The sequence below is a fragment of the Triticum aestivum genome, chromosome 2A, assembly GCF_018294505.1.
Source record: "Triticum aestivum cultivar Chinese Spring chromosome 2A, IWGSC CS RefSeq v2.1, whole genome shotgun sequence".
Classification (NCBI taxonomy): domain Eukaryota; kingdom Viridiplantae; phylum Streptophyta; class Magnoliopsida; order Poales; family Poaceae; genus Triticum; species Triticum aestivum.
The window spans coordinates 758,158,630-758,178,482 of NC_057797.1; the positions used below are offsets into that span (position 1 = coordinate 758,158,630).

At 42.5% G+C, this 19,853-nt stretch overlaps 1 protein-coding gene across 2 annotated transcripts; it reads right to left on the reverse strand.

Annotated features, from left to right (window-relative positions):
* Positions 1-3,703: 3,703 nt before the first annotated feature.
* Positions 3,704-15,055, reverse strand: LOC123190955 (uncharacterized). 2 transcript variants are annotated; one of them, XM_044603680.1, is made up of 24 exons: positions 14,823-15,055; positions 10,606-10,832; positions 10,417-10,522; positions 10,000-10,101; positions 9,842-9,901; positions 9,648-9,726; positions 9,395-9,545; positions 9,187-9,310; positions 8,796-8,973; positions 8,617-8,645; positions 8,145-8,293; positions 7,966-8,068; positions 7,700-7,795; positions 7,562-7,614; positions 7,325-7,448; positions 7,038-7,100; positions 6,892-6,951; positions 6,618-6,779; positions 5,434-5,504; positions 5,251-5,344; positions 4,858-4,994; positions 4,681-4,761; positions 4,378-4,483; positions 3,704-4,063 (listed from the first exon to the last, which is right to left on the reverse strand). In XM_044603680.1, exons 1-24 carry the CDS (start codon positions 15,018-15,020, stop codon positions 4,019-4,021), a joined length of 2,598 nt encoding a protein of 865 aa, XP_044459615.1. In that variant the 5' UTR covers positions 15,021-15,055; the 3' UTR covers positions 3,704-4,018. The 2 variants fall into 2 exon arrangements, with proteins under 2 accessions (XP_044459615.1, XP_044459614.1); XM_044603679.1 differs by having other exon boundaries at positions 9,395-9,548.
* Positions 15,056-19,853: the final 4,798 nt, after the last annotated feature.

The window sequence follows — 19,853 nt, forward strand, 5'->3', positions numbered from 1 at the left end:
CTTCTCGGAAGTTGTGAACCGCATTTTTTTCATTTTCTTTTTATCTTCTCTCATGTTTTATTTTTTCTGATTCTTTTTTTATTTTTCATATTCTTTGAACTTTCGTTCTTTTCTGTTTCTCATATATTCAAAATTTTCATAATTCGAATTATGTTCATATTTTTCTGATTTTTTGTGGAATTCATTTTTTTACTCTTTTTCTAAAAATGTTCGCGTTCAAAATCTTGTTCGCTCTTTTTAAATAATGTTTGTGTTTTGACATTCTGAGCAAGTTTGAAAGATATGAACATTTTTAAAAAATTTCCATACAATTTTCTAAAATACTAATATTTCTATTTTACGAACAAAAAAGAAACAATAAAAACCTGAGCGAAAACCGTGTGTAAAGAAGGGAAAGAAAAACCAAAGAGTGAAGGTGTTGTGTATTTTTCTTAGCGTTATTTATCTCACACAAGAAGTATAAAACAAGCTTAAGAAACACACCTGATAAGCTATCTCAGATGGTTGTGCGGTTACGAATAGTGCACGAGGTCTGTAGTTTATTCCCAGGTCGTGCATCCATTTTTTGAAGTTTGAAACTTAAAAAAGAAACTAAACGGGCTGAGCCCATGAGGGAGGGGGGGGGTGTCAGGAATTGTACGAATCTACGGCGTACACGTTTAGATGGATACCATTTGTGAAATGTCCATACTACCCTTAATACGTTTTGTGAGGGGGTTGTACCGAAGTGGGACTCAATAAATAAAAAAAAACACAAACAAGTGTACTAGGACCGAGGAATGGCGGCTGACGAGAGGGGTTGATCACGAAGGAAGCAAAGCAAGCGTGCCAGAGGAGGCGATGCCGGGGTGTTTCTAGGCTTCCCGAGTTGAGGAGGACCATGAGGCACAGAGGTGATACCCGCTCTTGTGACGGGGTTCGCAGAGCAAAGCAGAAGCGCATAACGTGATTTCGCTCCCGGCGGGAGGGGTTCTCGCCATCTGCTCCATGGGGGTGGCCACGAGGTCTAACATCATCGAGGGACACCCTGATCATCATCACTAAAGGCTTTCGAACGTGTTGTGTGGTTTTTGGACTGGGTGGCGGCTGATGCATGGGCGAGGGAGCACGGTTCGCCGTGTAACATCCCCAAAATGACAAATTCCCGATGATAGAAAACCATCAAGAACAAGCTAATCACCATCGCAAATAGCGCACGCCGTTAGGAATTCGCGGCCCCAAATGGCTTGTCAATAATGATCGGTTTTCATGACAATAGTTGTCGCGAGCCCTCGGAAACAGCATCCCGACACTAACAACACCCCCATCATGACAAGAAACACCGTTAGGAATTGGATCCGACAACCTGGGAGATAGAAACTCCAGGCCATCATAAACCCACGTGGCAAGCTTATTGCATTGTTTGTCATGAAGAAAATACAAACAGCCAGGAATAGTGTTAAATCTAACCTCGTAGAATTAGATATTAACAGGAGGACCGCTTGTATTATATTAAGGATAAAATGTGTTAATTCTTTACACGACCACGAATAGAATAGAAGAAGCAAAAACAAACAGACGCAAAAACACAAGGCGGGGAATTGGGTCCTTGCGGGGCAAAGCACTTGAGCTCTTTGATGCTGCAAGAGTAGTCTTTTTTGTCTTTTGAGAGGCGTTTTTCTTTTCGGCATCTCTTAAATTATGAACTTTGTTGAAGCAAAAAGGGAAGATAATTGCCAGGAAGATGAGAAAGTCCATGATGGAGACAACCCTAGACTACTCTTGGCAAGGAAGCTAGGGTGAAGCACCCTGAACTTGCAATAGCCCACTATCTAGCTTCCTCCTTAATCAGGTCAATGACTCTCTGCTGGTGGGGAGTACAAACATCGTCGAACACCCTACGGTTCCTCTTTGTCCATATGATCCTTCCATGTAATGAGCATGACCAATGTGTTCAATGTCTTGTTCCTGACGCCCTTTGTTTTTAGCATCCTGCCAACACTCCATAAGTGAGGGGTCAGTGGAAGGTACAACCTCATGAAGCATCGCCCAGTGCAAAGTGGACCTCCAAATGATATTAATGACATGACATGCCATGAAAAGGTGATGAGCATTTTCTTGTGAAGAGTTGCAGAAGGAACATGATGCATTATAGGGCACGCTTCGCTTGGCAAGCCGGTGTGCAGCCCACATTCTCCCTCGAGTGACCAACCATGTCAAAAGTTTACACTTGAGGGGTGCCCAAGCCTGTCAAATAACATTAGCACTGTTGCAAATGATGGACGCGCAAAAAAGAGATTTGTAAACATTTTGGCCGGGTGAAAGCCCTTTGATTCCCATAGCTAGGTGCAGCTATCATTTGAGTTAGGTGTGAACCGAATTTTGGCAAGACTCCCATAAAACTAGGACTTGCAAGAAGATGCAGGTGTTTATATGGTTTTTGAGCTATGTTGTTTAGTTCAAGTTGAGAAGTTGGGAGCTTCTGTTAGTGCAATAGTGAAGTTAATTATAAACTTTATGTAAATGATCTAGTGGAATGTTCATATGGATGCACTACACAGGAGAATTGCAGTTCAGATTGTCTTTTAGAGTTCCGCATTTAAGGATTAGAAACCAGCCACCCAATATCCAGTCATTTGGGGGATTTAAGTTCCGGGGCTGGTTTATGGGGTTTAGATTTGGGATTCGATTAGAGATGCACTTAGGGCAACTCCAACACGGACCATCAAATGGACTCCGTGGACATGTATGGATGTGTCCACGGATAGAGGGCAGGCGCCGGCCATCCAATTGGAATCGTCAAGTGTCCAAGTCATTTGAAACGGACCGCCCACAAACACAGACGAAATTAAAGCAAAATGGATGGAATGTAAACACAATTTGATATATTACAACCAAACAAGCGAAATTTAACAAGTTTGACATAAATTTAAACTAATCCTAACTAGCCACACCGTGACCTCGTAGGGATGGCCTCCGAGGATGTCGACACCTTTGTTGCCGTCTGCACTACCGTCGAAGCCGTTGTAGTCCGATTTAGAGCACAGGGTGGCGAATATGAATTGTGTGGGCGATGTTTCTCCTCCTCATACGGGATCTGTATGTAGCTGTATTGGATATCCCACATAATAGAGTGTGTTTTGGGATTTCAATCCGGGTGCTCATCTAGGGCGGGATCCTCGTGCGCAGCCTCTAGCGCATAAGGGCAATCCTCCTCCTCGCGATGAGGGCAGCCTCCAACATCCGCTCCTCCTCCAAGAACGACACCTGGTCTGGCCATAAGGGAACCGGCATGACGACATGAAGTGAAGCTATGGACGGCGAGGCCACCAAAGACCATGGGCGACGGAGCCAACTGGATCCAAAGCTGCCCCAGATCCAGGGTCACACGCCGGCGGCCACTTCTCGACATCGGACTTCTTGCCCATCGCGGCAGGTTGATGCGTGGGTAAGGAGGAGAATTGTGCGGGTAGGGGTTTGTGGAGGACCCTAGCTGGCTTTAAAGCTAGAGTAGGCTCGAACGAGCAACCGAGACCACAGTGTTGTTGTATGGTGTGAACAATTCATTTGCTCTGTTGGTCGATCTTGGCTTCAATAATTTAAATCCGGCCTCATTTGGAGCCGTCTAAAAATATATGCATGTGGTACCTGGTTAGTATAACAACGCTCTTCCCAGCCAACAAAAAAAATGCCAAACACAGAATAGAAAAAAAAATACAAACAATGGCATCCACTATTTCTGACAAGACATTAAAACAACAAATCAGTTCCTTCCATACAATTCTCAAATTCTAGTAACCAGTCTAATGTAACACTTGCATACACACATGCATGCATCGTACAAGTTCATTGATAGATAACAATACACTGCCACGAAAAACCAAACATTTCATGATTAAAACAAGAAGGTAGATCACCAAACCACCAGATGAGGCTGCCCGTATGAACAAACCATTCCAGGGCTGATTTATTGGAAGGTCGTAAGCTATCGAGAAGTAGCAGTTCGACAGCTGAACAGAGGACATATTGCCTTTATCCATCAAGGGTGGGCTAGCCGACGGTTGCCTGGACGAGAGAAAACAACCTGCATGCGAAATATATATATGTCAGCCAGGCATCAGGAAAAGGTGAAGATTCAGATATAATTAAAGTGTTCTGATTTGATATGTGAAAACCACATGTTTAGGTATTTCTCAAGACAGCACTTTCATCATTTGACAATTAAATTTTATGATTTACTGCAGTGAAAATTAATGGTCGCTACATTTTGGAGACCCTGCTAATTTCCACAATGTCATCTTTTGAAGACCAGAGGGAGTATATGACTTCCATTTGTCTAGAAGTAACATTGGTAAATGTATACACAGTGAGTATACATACATATGTATATGTACGTACCTGGTAATCTCCAACTGCTCGTGACTTGAAACCAGCCGCAGAGTATATGAGATAGAACTCCCATATACGCATGAACTTCTCATCAAAGCCCAGGGCCAAAACTTGACTGCAAGAAATAGAAAGCAATAATAAATTAATACTAACTGAACAACCAAATGTAACATATGAATATGTGTATATAATCGTCACAGCGAATTTACTTGCACAATGAACATATGGTATATACGCTAGTCTTGTTTTCGCCAAGTTATTTCTAATTAACTGGATGGTATTCTTCTATAATGAATGACAAGTGATACTTACTCTTTGTTGGTCATGAAGTTGTCCCTCCAGTGCATCAGAGTTGTGTAGTAATGAGGCCCAATATTCTCCACATGCTCTATGCTACACTCAGTGCGCAACAAGAACAGGGAGGGTTTAATCAGTGGAGATCCATCCATGGCCATGAAGTAACCATCGATCAATTGATGTAAAACGTACCAGAACCTTGATGATGTGGTCATGGCAGACACTACACGGCCCAAAGAAGGAAGGCAACCGCCAGGAAATATGTATTCTTTTATGAAGTCTGTCCTTCTTCTGTATTGCTCGTACCGTTCGTCTGGAGCTGAGATGAACTAAGTAATGCACATGTATGTATTTGCAGATGATAGTTAGTTCATGATCTTGTAAGCCTAAGGTCTTGCTTGGATAGGAAGGAGTATGTTTCATTGGGTTTTTTCCTGACAATCCAAAAGAAGGCCTAATACTCGTTCTTGTGCACCGCAAATAAGCATATACAGTACTAAGTTGTTGTTTGTAGTGATAGTGGAAGCCGGCTGTAAGGCTGTTTGGAAATACACTTGTTGACAATGATATTTGTCATGCACTAACCTGGAGAACCAATATGCCATCTTCAGCCAAGTAAGACTCGCAGCAGGCAAAAAATTCGTCCATGTATTCATGGCCAACATGTTCGATCATACCGCTGATTTACAGAGACGAATAGGTAAGTATAACCACACGTATGGGCATTGTCCAAGATATGGTGCACATCTGTAATGTAGTAATACTTACCAGCTTATGATTGCATCATACTTGCAAGGTGGTATTTGACGGTAGTCGCACAGCATAAAACTTATGTTGTCCTATATAAAAGTTAATAACAATAGATAGTAATTGTTAACTAGGATTTCACCCTCCCAAAGTAAGCTGGGGGTGAAACAATACCAATTCTCTATGCATTTCTATCAATTATAGTATGTTAAAATTACATAGCAGCTAACTAGAAAAAAAGGTGTGATAGAAAATCTCACAAAAACAAAATAACAATGAGAAAAGCTTCCAAAACAGTAGCATGCTTGGATCCTTGGTTCTTTACGACAGCATGCCTATTTCCATGATTTTTACTGTACATGTCTATTATTTCCATGTGCCATTCTTGAATTATATTTCTCTTTTGCGAAAGATATTTGGAAACAAAAAAAATAGTAAACCTGACTCCGTTTAATCGAAATACTCAGAGAAATATGGGGAGAGGTCAAGGGAGATATGGAGGGGATTTTGGCAAATGAATGGCATTGTCCTGTTGCTGCGAAGCGGATGATGTGGGGAGAGGTCAAGGGAGATATGGAGGTGGGATTTTGGCAAATGAATGGTATTGTCCTGAAGAGTGTGGTGGTCGTGACAAGCTTGGAGGCCGTGAGGACCATGCCAATGGTGGAGGATGGGATCGGGGTGGACCGCAAAGGGCAGCCCAAAATCTTAACGACTTGGTGGTACGCATGGAGGCACAAAGGAAGCGCTGCAAGGGCATTCTTCCTCGACTACGGCTGCCAGCAAGCAAGACCAAGCTACTTCTTCCAAGGTAAATGTGTGTGTAGTGTAGGAATGTAACTATGTACAGTCTGATATGGGACAACAGGCTAAACCATCGCAGCACGTGGAGTAGGCATTGACCCTCAGTTTGATCCAAGTGTTTAAAGGAAACCTTACTCCCTCATTGTTGTATTGTGGTTTGTCCCTGCACTATCAGCTGAACTGGTCATGGAAAGTTGTTGCTAAAGGGAGTATCGAAGCCTTACTCTCCACATCTTTATATCATCAATTACAAGAAAGGCTGGAGGTCTAGAGGACAAAAAGGCTAAAATACTCGCACTACACTTTCTCAGTGAACACATGCATATGGTGGATCAGTAATTACTAATAAAGTATTAAAGTGGAGCCGTATTGCGGAAAGGTGGGGGTAACATAGAACTAACCTCTAAGCCAGCTTCTCTGACTTTTCTCTCTGCGTATTTATGCTGCTCCGCCGACAAAGTGACTCCAGTGTATTTGCAGCCAGTTTGCTTAACCGCTTGTATTGCTAAACTTCCCCAGCCGCTACCGATATCAAGAACATGATGCCCCCTCTTGACTTTAGCCTTTGGTTGAATGTGTATTTTGCAAGGTTGAAATACACCAGATCAAGTTCACAGCATTGTCTAATTGGTAATAAATCTAATGACACAACTTCTGGAGATATGGAAGTATTACCTTGTCGATTAGAAGGCTAAGCTTGCGTTGCTGGGCTACTTCTAAGCTTTCATTCTCCATCTACCAATTTAATTTTAGTCTGTGAATTAATAAAGCTACTCTACAAAATTTACAAGCTGCAAAACAAAATCACAAGATTTACAAACCTTGAAAACAGCACAAGAGTAAGTCATCGATTTGTCCAGAAAAAGCGAGAAAAAATCGTTACTCTGCACACATATATGAGAACAAAGACAAACAGTTAGTATTATTTGCTATGTATAGACGTATTGCAAGTAATGAATGATAGTAAATCTTTTTTATAAGGTTTGAACATAAAAATCTCAATCTCAGTATGATCTTTAATAATTCTGGTATTACAAATTGACCTATGCAGCTAGTTATCTTAACCCTGATGGAATGTAATAACAAAAGAAGAGACATGGGTACTGACAAGATCATAGTGCTGAGAGATGTTTCGACGAGTTTGTGTGACAGTGTTCTTCCTCGAGACTTCGCGCAAAATGTATTTAGCATGTGCCAACCGTGCTATTACATGCAAGGGTGTCCACCGACCGCTGAAACCAAACAATTTTATATACATGATTAGTCACAAACACATAGATTCATAGATACTACATTTTTATCGAACAATTCATTGGAATTTAGTGGACAATTGAAGGTATAGAACCCTTTTCTGGCGCTCCTGCAGCTCCTACGCACATCTCTGTTAAGAATGAGTATCTGCACAGAAATAGATTGTGGATTTGATCTGAAATGAAGAAGAATAGCTCTGCCAATAAGCTCATGAACTATGATATAGTTTTACCAGGAAAAGATTCAGAAGTCCTTCTCTCTTGTCAAGAAAAGAGAAACATCCGTTAATATATGCTTCTGCCAAGCCAAGGTTTCCTTCTGTTGCAACCTGAAAGCCGTGAGAGAGCCAGGATAAACATATGTGGTTCAAATGTGAAGGTTGGATAAAGCAATTGCAGTGGAGTATACAAGAAATAAAGAATCATGCATGGACATATCACCAATCAGAAAAAAATAAAAAAATACATGTGTAGGAAGAAAAAGAGAAGAGAAGATAACCTTCCAATAGAACAAGGGGTCATGAACTCGCATGACAGATTTTATACGGCATTTGTCGCAAGCTTTACCAAAGTTCAACACACTACCTCCTTCTTCGACCAATCTGCACGAAAACTATTAAGGTAAAAAATACTCATAATTAGACACCACATAGTACATCAACTCATACAAGGACTCACATCAAGTTACCGATGGATATGAATTGGTTGAAAAATCTTGCAACTAGAAGGCGCGTCCCAGCCTCGGTCCATGATGGAATCATCTGCTTTGGGTTCTGCAGAAGCTGACATTTCTTTCCAAGCAAACCTTGAGCTGCTGCTTTCCCAGCCTGCGTCGATCAATCACAACACAAATAGACCTTACATATCTATTTCATGAGATAGTCATTCTAAATTTTATTTGATTGAAACTAAAAGCATAGATGTCAGGATGGGGTAAACAGGAAAAAGCCCCCAAAGATGAGTAAAAGAGAAGCTTGGAAATAACTTGGGCCTTAGGCCAACTAGTAAGCAAGGATATGGTTAGTTATGTTGTGATAGGATTAGTTATGTTTAGCTTTGTTAGGCCCTTACCAATTTTAGCACGTAACAGAATGTTCATTATGCTAGACAGATCAAAAAGGGGAAATGGAGAGGTTGTGCATGCAAATACCTTCAATCCATCTTCATGGAAACCATGACCTGCAATCCAAGGCACAAGAGACATTTGAGACCTAATGTTCTTTAGATCATTTCACACAAAACTTTAATGTAGTAAAAGTCCATCCTAGAACAACATGCAAATTATTACGAACAAATTATCTACAAAATGAAATTCATGAGACTGGTTACCTTGATATGCCCCACAGAACCATATTCCTCTCTTTCCCTGGATGTGATCAAGCTGGAGATAAGCCTTCGCCGCAGCCACAGATGGAACAGGAAGGCTTGTAGACCATTTAAGCACTACACGATCCGGAACACAAGGGGGGTTGATTGTCACCAGGAAAGGGCTGGCAGATTCAATTTTCTGGAAGTGCCAAAAAAAAAAGAACAAATAGACTACAATTAGTAATTAGGTAATCCATTCATACTGCTGGAGATATGAGGTTGAAGCTTCCATTTTGCTGTTATTCTGCGAGGCTGCTCTACAGTGCTCTAACATGATTAAAATATGGCTGCATTGCCACGCAGAAATGACTTTATCAAAGAATTTACCTGTATATGAAACCAAAGAATTTACCTGAATACGGTTTAGCCAGTAAGTAACAGAAAAACCTCTGCTAGTTGTCCCCAGGAAATTCCAGGCGCTCCATGTGGACGAATTTTGGGGCATCAGATTTTGATCGCAGTGGAGGTATATATCTCTGCGACATAAACGTGTCAGACAATCAGTAGACCAGATCAAATTTTATTTATGTGTTCATTTAGCAACACCTGGCAGGCTTTACCTTTGGATATACTGACAGGCACCTAGAATTCTCAGTTCGTGATGTGTAGCTTCAGCTCCTAATACTTTGAGAGCATTGGGTGCATGTACCCCAAGGATGACACTGTCATATGTTTCCTCTGAACCATCATTCTCCAAGACTCTGTAGCCAGCTGCTGCCAGTGCCGAGATAGAGCGTTGTTTCAGTTAGTGAATCAATAATATATATATATATATACCTCAGGCAATCAATAAACAACAACGCATGTATGTACCTCCATCAAGGCTTAAAACAGATTTGACACGACAGTTGGTTTTTATTCGACAGCCCATGCTCTCCAATTCTCCTTTTACCTGCGATAGTTGCATTGTTCAGCCCCTGCATTAGGGCGCAGCTAAAGCCTACAGCGTGCAATAAATAGAGATCATGTGCGAGCTTGTTGTCACCTATATGGGTCTCAATACTTACCTTGTCTACAAAGGACTGCAAACGAGCCTTGACAGTGGGCAATTGGGGGTAACAAAACAGCTGAGATTGCAGCGACTTAATCAGCTTTCAAATGCACAAAGACGAATTAAGATGCAAATGAAATGGGAATGCAACATGTATACAAAGTAGCTAGGCACCTGAAGAAGGTCATGGTTACGAAAAAATGATAGCACGAAGAAAGCGGACAAGCTAAAAACACCTTGTGATGAAGATGACCACATGCCTGCACAGACAGGAATCTGCACCAAATATATATTTTCATGTCAGCAACTCAAAACTGCATGATAACCAGCCTTTACCGCCCCCTGCACTGCACCGAAGTTGCTGGGAAATTTAATGAAGTAAACATTAAGGAGTTGGCCCAGGTTTTAGTTAGAAGTTGAATATTTCATCTAAATTTTCCATATTTGGTTGAAAATTGTAGTTTCTCTTCACAGTTTTACATGACGGTTCAAAAATTAAAAACAGAAATCCTGATGTGAGATTTTGCCAAAATGAAGGATTGCCGGATAAACTAAAAAGGCATAAGCAAGCGAGTAGATTTGAAGCAGTACAAGATAAGCCTCCTGGAATAATAGGGAATATCCGTGGGACTGAATGAACTGCCCCATTGTCTCATTACAGTCCAGATCAGGGTTATGTTCATGGTTCTCCAGGTACCTTCAAGCCAAAGTTTGAACCAGCGAGTTAATCGTCATCACATATATAAACACACATGAGAACTGAGGGGCTGGACTGCTTACGCCAGAGCATCATTCTTGAACTTGAATATCTCACGGAGCATGCGCCAAAAACTTGTTTTCAATATATTGGCTTTTTGCGCCAAGAGGCTTGAGATACCGTTGCCATTGCCCCACTCACATCCTCTGTTGCTGCCGTCCGGTTGTGTACTCACAGAGAAAGACATGTCTGATCTCTCCATCTCCACCCCGAGGCCTTCTAACCATTCCACCATGTGGGGATATGTTGCCTGCATTGATGCATATGACAACAAAAATATTAGCGAGGAACAAAAGTAACATCTTATGATATAGGTGATAGGTCTACGAAGATCTTCCATGTTCAGTCCAGGGTTAGGAAGTCCTATATCAATCAGAATAAAATAAAAAAATACAGCTACAGCTGCATTTCCAACCATAAGCATTATAGCACTATATCAAAAACATAACAATACATGTCTTAGGCAGTCAATGGAGCTCCTTTCCAAGTATAATACCTAAGCTAGTATTGTATCAATTTGGACATTTTTGCTACGAAGCCTGCAAAAGAAATCAACCAGCTAAATACAGAAACATAGATCCACACGCGGAACTCTCCATTTGAGCTTGCTGAGCCTAACAAGTACTCCCTCTGTAAAGAAATATAAGAGCGTTTAGTGATCTAAACGCTCTTATATTTCTTTACGGAGGGAGTGACAACTCCAATATTTTCTAATTACTTCCATACCTAGATCCGGCACAGTGCGTTGCTGGCATGATGCGAAATCAATCAGACACCAAACAATGCTGATAATAATGCAAAGGTTGGGCGTGAAAATGTGGTAGCATTTGTAGTGGAAAACACTGGCATGAGTTTTGCGCTTAGAAGCAATCCACCGAGCACCTTCCGTGCAATGGACAGGTGGGCACGAACAGCACTGAAAAATATAGCAACGGGGGAGCGGGGGAGCTATGTTGCAGATGAAGCCTATATGTTGAAAAATATAGCACCGAAGGAATCAGAGGGTGCCGGGAGGGGGGACCTCGCCGGAGCGGTGTTGGCGACGGCGCCGGCTGAGGGCAGGCCAAGACACAGGGCAGCCGTGGGAAAGGCCCGGCGGCGGCGCCAGCGTCGGAGGGAGCCGAAGGCGTCATGGGCTCCTTTCGGGGTGGCCGAAATGGTTCGGGAGGCGCCGGCGGTGTCGAATAAGTTGGCCGCCGCGGCGGGGGAAGAGCAGACGGCGGAGTGACACGGTGGAAAGGTGGTCTGCTTCGACCTGGAACACAGCTGGCCAGATGGGCCGGCACAGCCCCGCTGTTTTGGGCCTAGATTCAGCCTATTGGGCCCTAACAAATAAAAATCAAATCAGAAATAAGATAAACAGGTCATATTGTGCCGGCCCGTGTGCCTGGCGTCGCAGCCTCTCCGGCCGGCGGACGATGCTTCGGTGCCTCAAGGCACCTACCTTTATGTCTATACATGTGAGTCCAACAGATGGCTGGCCCATATGTCAGTGACCCAAAGGCAGGTGTCTTTAAGGCACTGAAGCTGCGTCCCCGGCGGGCGGAGTCGGAGAAGAAAGAGCAAATGACGGGGTGAGTGAGTGGAAAGGAGGGAGACAAAAGCGCCTTTCCATTCGAAAGTGCTCTTGTGAGCATGAGGTCACATGCACCTTTGCTGCAATGAAATCTGATAAAATGCTAAAAGATAAAACATCTGAATTTTTTTGAAACAAACATTGATGTGTGTTTTACATGTGTGCAAATTTTTGTGTAGGAATGACATTCATGGAGGTCCCGAAAAAAAATGGCACTCCAAAATGCTTTTAAAATAGTCTTTTTTGGAGCATTGATTTTTTTGCCAAGACCTCCACGAATGTCATTTCATCACGAATTTTCTGCACGCATGCGGAATACCCATTAATGTTTGTTGCCATCAAATTTCAGTTTTTTAAATTTTACTGTAACAAAGGATGCATGTGAGCTCGTGCTCACAAACTTCATGCCTCCTTTTCTTTTTTTTTAAGAATAAATCTTCATGTGAAGGTCTGCCAGGGTGCTTCACTGCTTCGGCATGAAATCATCGACATTTTCCAAAGATTCTTCCATGCCCATATTGTTTAAAAGGGGCATGTTGTTCCGGTAACCATAGATAGATGAGCCCTCGTCTACATCAGATGAAGAGTAAATTCAAAAATGAAAAATATCAGACAAGTTCTGAAAAATCTAAAACTTTTTTGCATCAAAGAATCTCGAGTGTGCTAGGGGCGTGCAAGTTTTGTGGTGAAATGACAGTCGAAGAGTTCTAGACAAGAAAAAAAATCAGGTTAACAAAACGTCTTTTTCAAGATTATAATTTGAGAGTCAATTCTTTTTGTCTGCCTAGAGCTCCTTAAATGTCATTTGCCCATGAATTTTTGCTCGCTTCTAGCACACAGAAAGCTCATTTGGTTCCAAAAAGTTTTGAATTTGTGCACCCCTCCCTCCCCCTCTCATATTTGCAGGTCTTCTAAATTAGTCAAAGATAAGGTAGCTTAGAAACCAAATAATTTGGGAAGCAGATTATAAAAGAAGCCAAGGAGGAGATGGCCTGTGCATGACACAAGAGCCGCCGCCGCCAAGAAACCTAGATCGTCTCCAGCTGCCTCCTTCCCCTCTTCCTGTTGCCAAAGTGCGCCATCGGGCAAAGCCCACGCGGTACCAGTGGCGGCAGTGAGGTTCTACTTGTGGACTGTATTCTGGTACATCGATTTGGCGGGGAGTCTATGTGTATTGGTCGGGGCAGCGAGACTATGGTGTTGCCCTAGCTAGTTTAAGAATAATGTCCTCCCTGTCCCATCATGCGCTTAGCTCCAATGGATGACATGTGGAGGTGTGTCTCCGACGAATCTTTCTGGATCCAAACGGTTTCGGTCTTCGACAGATCCCTTTGTATCCAATCGGCGTTCGTGGTATTTGGAGTATCTACAGGCTCTTTTTGACGTCTTCTTCTATGGGGTAGCGCTTTGCTACGTGGATCATGGCCACCGACATCTTCAGGACTACATTGACAACTTCCATTGTTGCTTTTACAAGCTCCCGAGTTTAAATAAGTTGCTCCCCGAGGCATAGTCCAAGAGGCGGCATCGAGCTTTTGTTCACAACACATCCTTGATGGATGCAAGAGGAACAAGATTCCGACACCTCTAAAAACTAGATGTAATTTAATTTTTTATAAGGGTGTGTTTGTAAAGACTTGTGGTACTTAATATATGACCTTAGGCCTTCTTTAAAAAAACAAAAGAAGCCAGAGAGGAGGGCGCGCGTCTATATAGCGCTTATTGAAGCTGCAACTCCAACTCGCCTACAACGCTGTGGCAAATGGGCCGGCCCACAAAACGTAGCTGCTTCATTCGCTTCCTTTAGATCACTCCTTTGTTTTGATTTTTTCCCTGTTTCTTTTCTTTTATACTTTTATTTATATTCTAAAACATCCTTAAATATTTTATGTTTAAAAACACAGTGTTTAAAACATATTTATATACTGTTAAAAAATGTTCACAACTTCAAAGAAATGTTTGTATCATTCAGAAAAACATATGTGACATTTCACAAAATGTTCACACATTTCAAACAAATGTAAGTGACTTTTTCATATTGTAAAATGTAAACCTAATGTTTGGGTAATTAAAAAAAGGTTATGTACCTTTCAAGAAAAAATGTATGTTACATTTATAAAAATGTTCACGCGTTTCAAACAAAATGTTTATGATATTTTAAAACATGTTATCCAATGTAAATAAATGTTCATACAGTTTACAAAACATGTTTCGCATCATACAAGAAAATGTTTCAACGTGTATTTGAAAAATATTTAACACATATTCAAAAGAAAGTTCAGGACAAGTATTTGAAAAAATTGTTAATCTTGTATAAAATGTTAAACGTATAGACAAATATGTTTTAGAGGTATATACAAAAATGTACAACGTATATAAAGAAGTAGACATCAAAAGCATATATTTGAAAAATGTTAGTCATGTGTTTGAAAATTATTAAAAGTGTATAAAAAATGCTGCTGACATATACAAAAAATGTGCAGTGCATATGAAAATTGGAGACGTGTATTGAAAAAAAACAAAAAACTTGACACATCAGCCTAAAAAACGAACTCAGTAAAAATTAGCCGTAGACGTAGCATTGCTCCTCAGCCAGGGCCAAAACTAAGGGACGAGTAGAATGGGAAATTGCACAGCAGGATGCATAACTCGTGCACCACCGACCTGGTTGAAGCCCATGAAGCCGAGGTCGAGCTTGACGCACCCACCGGCGCCGTCGTCGACGGCCACCGCCCTGGCATGCCCTCCCAGGCTCTCCTCCTGCTCGTACAGGGTCACATGCACGCCGCCTCGGCTCGTGGCAAGCAGCTCGTGCGCCGCCGTCAGCCCACTCACCCCGCCGCCGACCACCGCCACCCTCATCCTCTTCTGTCTCTGTGCTCTGCCGTGTCTCTCGATCGATCATCCCCTTCAATTTAAGCTGGGAGCGGGAGTGGCTGATCTAGCGCGCGTCACAACTTTTACTCCGACATAACTCCGTCGTAGTACGTACGTACGTACTCCCTCCGTTCCAAATTAATGTTGGGCATCATGCTGCACAATCTTACCATAGGTACGAGGTACGACGGCGCGTTGATTTACCACCGATGGACCCACGTCCCACGTGCACGGGTCAGTATTTTCCTCATCGCGTTAATTACGATCCAGTATGAGGTCCCGAGATTACTGCAGCAAAAGGGATATTCGCGAACCAACCTCTGATTGAGATGGTTAGGTGAACAGTGATATCCCCAATCCATCAGGGTTCAAATTCTGGTGCTCGCATTTATCATGGATTTATTTCAGGAATTCTGGCGATACGCTTTCAGTGGGAGGAGACGTTTCCGTCGACTACGAGGCACCTACGGTGACTTCGTAAAATCTCAAGATGATATGCCGGCTCAATCTCTCGAAGATGCTCCCGGTTGGCTCGCAGCAATGCCAATTGCAGTAGAAAACAGAGTAGCACTCGCCATGGTCACCATGGTTGCAACTCTGACGCCGGCTGGGCCCGCGGTGACCATGCTTGCAACATCAGTAGCATCACCGCCTCAAGCTCGCTATGGGCCGGAGTGCCAAGCAACAAAATCTTTCATTTGTCGGTTGAAGCAAAAAATTACTAGGTTCCAGAAAAACTAAAGCTGGTTCCAGCAAAACAAAGTCAGCAGGAAAAGCTCCCAAGGGTGATTGTAGCAAAAAGATAGCTAGTTCCAGCGAAAACACACACTGGTTCCAACAAAAGGTTGTTGTTGGCAGTGAGGGCGCGTCTGGTTCCTGCACATCGCATGGCAGACAATTACTGATGCCGGTTCCAGCTCCGGGCTGCCCCGATTGTAGCAAAAAGTTGTCATGGTTCTAGCATCTGGCAAACCGGTTGCAGCACCTCGCGCCCCGCGTGGTCACCACTAGCAGCTGCGGGTTTCCAGCATTTGCCGCTGTGGTTCCAGCATCTGGAAGCCTTGGTTCCATCATTTGTAAACCGCAGGTTGTAGCACCACGGAGCCGCACGACACAGCCACCGTCGATGCAGCCCACCGTCGATGCGGCGCAACCACCATGAACTCCTCACGCTGCCACTGGTCACAGCCCATGGTCTCTGTCCTCGCTCTCTTTTGCAGCAAAAACGACAAGGATGGGAGGGGCGAGGGGGTTCGCCGTTGGTCACAGCCCATGGTCATCAGATTTTTAAGCATGGTAAATTGAATGTTTTCATGGCAATTTATATTGCTGTAAGAATGTCAAATTTAGTTCGCAACCACGGTAAATTTTTGGCAAAAAATGAATTGAATCGGATTTATTAGCTCACTAATTAAACTTGTCATCCTCAGTGATCAAAATTTGACATAAAAAATACTTGGTTTGCTATACCTACAAATCTGACATTCATTGGATAATCGGGTCCTTTTCTTGTTCTCTCTGTATGGGTTTAGGGCATCTTCAAGGCGGACTCTCAAATTGCCCGCATATGTCCGGATAAATTGTGTCATCCAGCATGGTCCTGCATAGGTCCGCATGGCACTCCGGACACATTTTCTCCCGCAAACCGAAGACAAACTAGGGGGAGGCTTTGCGGGCGTTCGGACAGCACCCACGCCTGCTCTTGACTGCCCTGGCCCACCAAAAATCCCCCTCCTCGCCGCGCGCGCTTCCTGCCCGGCGCTAGCTGCCCGCATTCATGCCATTGTAGAGCGGCCGCTACGCATTGACGCCGGCCCAGAGCGGACGGGACCTCTCACTGGCACGAGCATCGAAGTGGCGTGTCGGCCGAGAGCACCGCCCGCTGCTCATCCCGTTGAACACGCCTCCTCGCCACAAACAGCTGCAGACTGCCCGTCTTCCTATATTAAATTCACGCATGTGCCAACAAATCTACTCCAGCCACATGTATGCTCTAACTCTCGATCTTCCCCTTCAATTTAAGTTGGGGGTGGCTGGTCTAGCGTGCGTCACAACTTTTACTCCGACACAACACCGTCCTAGTACGTACGTACGTCTCAACAAAGGGCTGAATAATTTCCATTAACGTTGGGCATCATGCTGCACAATCTTACCATAGGTACGAGGTACGACGGCGCGTTGAATTACCACCGATCGACCCACGTCCCACGTGCACGGGTCAATATTTTCCTCATCACGTTAATTATGATCCAGTATCAGGCCCCGAGATTACTGCAGCAAAAGGGATATTTTGTATCCAGTGGACCTAGGGGGATTGCAGCTTCTTTTACGATAGTATTTTTTTGTGAGAAACTCTTTTACGATAGTTTTACAATAGGTGAAAGGGAACGTTGATTTTGTGTTTGTAGGCTTAGAAAGGTGGAGCAATGGGGAGTAGTAGTCTTGTACTACATAGAGGTGGAGTGGAGTTGATGTATCTGTTGTAACCTGGTGAAGGCTTTCTATGCCTTTTCTTCTTTAATACGTATATGACTAGAAGGATTGGACGCGCTTTGCTGTGTTCTTGGTGTTGTTTTGGTTCTTAAAAAAAGTAATCACTCTATTTTAAAATATAAGATGTATTACTTTTTTGAAAAGTCAAACCTTCTAAGTTTGATCAAATTTATAGATACATATATCAAAATCCATAATATCAAATCGGTATTTATAGATTCTCATGAAATGAATTTCCATACTTTTTTTGTTTAATATTGTGGATGTCGATATTTTTTCTCTGAACTTGGTCAAAGCGAAAGAAATTTGACATTCTAAAAAACTAATACCCCTTATATTTTTGAACCGATGGAACATTTAGTTTGGCGGGTGGTGAAGATGATATAATGTGTTTTATTTTTATTTATAATGTGGTGTTTTGGTGGGTCTTTCGTGGTGTGATTTGGTGTCATCCCGGAAAAAAAAGGGTGTGATTTGGTGTTATCTGCTAACCAACCTATATTTGTGTGGGAAAATTACTGTGTCGATTGTCGCATTTCTATATTGGTGCTACAATATCACATGGTGGCTCTTCTTTTTTCTAGGTGGTGGGAGGGTGGGCAGGATTGTTATGTTTTTATAGGTCGTTTGCTGCAGATTGATTTGAAAAATTGTTGGCCCAGTCAAAATCGTGAACCAAATCCAAAATTAAACACTTCAATTAAATGAAAGAGCTCCAAAATTAGGAAACATAGTGAATTAAAAGAATTGAACGAGAGAGCTTGAGAAGTTGTTGACCTGGTCAAAATCGGATGAACCAATCTTAAATTGAATACCTCAATTAGTTGTGAGGCCTTAATAACTAGAAAGCATAGTGTATAGTATAAAAGAATTGAATGAAAGAGCTTGAAAAACTGTTGACCCGGTCAAAATCGGATGGCCCAATTCTAATTAGAGACCTCAATTAAATATGGACTCTTTAAAACTAGGGAGCTACGTGTTATAGATGATATGCACACTAGTGCATATTCGAGAAAAAAAATATGTGGGCCTCCATGTAGTACTCACGGGCTATCCGGCAAAAAAAGGTAGTACTTACTGATAGCTGGACGTGTTCGGTGGCCAGGGAATAACATTTTCCTTTTTGGTTTTCTATTCCAATTTTGTTGTTGATAGAGACACTTTCAACATGTACATATAGCATTCAGAATGGAATTTTCGTATTTTTTTCACAGAATATTTTTGTAAATTTTCAAACTGAAAAGACAATCTAGATCAGAGTGTCAACATCAAGTTTCACACGCATTTCATAGAACAAGAGTCTCACATTTTGCATGAAGTTTGAAAATCAAAAGGGGTCATACATGTCTCTAACATCAACCATGCATTATCAACTTAGAGCAATGCAGTAGCTAGTTCTTGGCTAAACACATCCATGCCAGCACCATTCTCAACTGTAGCCAATGTATCTGATGCATTTGGAGGAACAATGTATTTCTTGTATCGTTCCTCTGTGAAAGTCAAGGACCTGATATCTTTTGCCTTTTTACGGTGTGAGATATCCCTTTTTGTTAGGATAGCCAACATCTACAAGGTAGTACTTGTCTATTAAGAACAAAGAGAACAATTAATATTAGTTGTCGCATAGATGAAATGAGTTGTAACAAATAGAAATGCTCACCCTTTGAAGGATGGAGGAATGTGGCCTTGTCTTATGCATTGCATGACATAGTACACTTATGTCATTCATGGAACCAGGTTGTCCAATTGAAGCATAAGTGAAATGCACATCAAACTCTCATTTCTTGTCCAATGGTGGCTAGGGTGCTTTTGCGCGGATCTGAGAGGAAGGAAACAACCTTCTTTCAGGTGTTAGAAAAGTGTAGAGTTTGTGACTATAGTGTGAGTTGTATCCGATGGACTTGTTGCATCCATCGAAGTGTTGTTAAGTGTCTCACCCTCTTCTTCTATAAACTTGATGCATCCCTGGCGGTGTTGTTGAGTGTCTTACCCTCTTCTTTGTAATATACGATACACATGCTCGTGCGTATTACAAAGAATAAATAAATAGACGAGACATCAGCTTGACCACTTGAGTGGCAAGAAACAATGTTTTAGGGAAACTCCAACGTTGTGCATCAAAACACACCTAAATGTTCAAACAATGCACTCCAGACACTTTTTGCCATCCAACGACGTGCATCAAACGTCCGGGGACCGGTCCGAACATCGAAATTCCCCCAAACTAGAAACAAACTCGTGGCAGGTTCGGGGGACCCTGAATGCCCGCCACGTCAGACTCTGACACACCAGGTCCACAAAAAACCTCTCAGGCACTTTTCCCCC

What these genes read in the sequence shown, in the direction of transcription:
- LOC123190955 (XM_044603679.1), bottom strand. Translation starts at nt 15,020, where the DNA reads ATGAGGGTGGCGGTGGTCGGCGGCGGGGTGAGTGGGCTGACGGCGGCG. An exon ending in TGCAGGAGCGCCAGAAAAGG is followed by an intron (nt 7,449 to 7,561) that starts GTTCTATACCTT and finishes GTTTGGTTTCAG; the next exon opens with CGGTCGGTGGACACCCTTGC. An exon ending in TTAGCCTTCTAATCGACAAG is followed by an intron (nt 6,780 to 6,891) that starts GTAATACTTCCA and finishes ATTCAACCAAAG; the next exon opens with GCTAAAGTCAAGAGGGGGCA.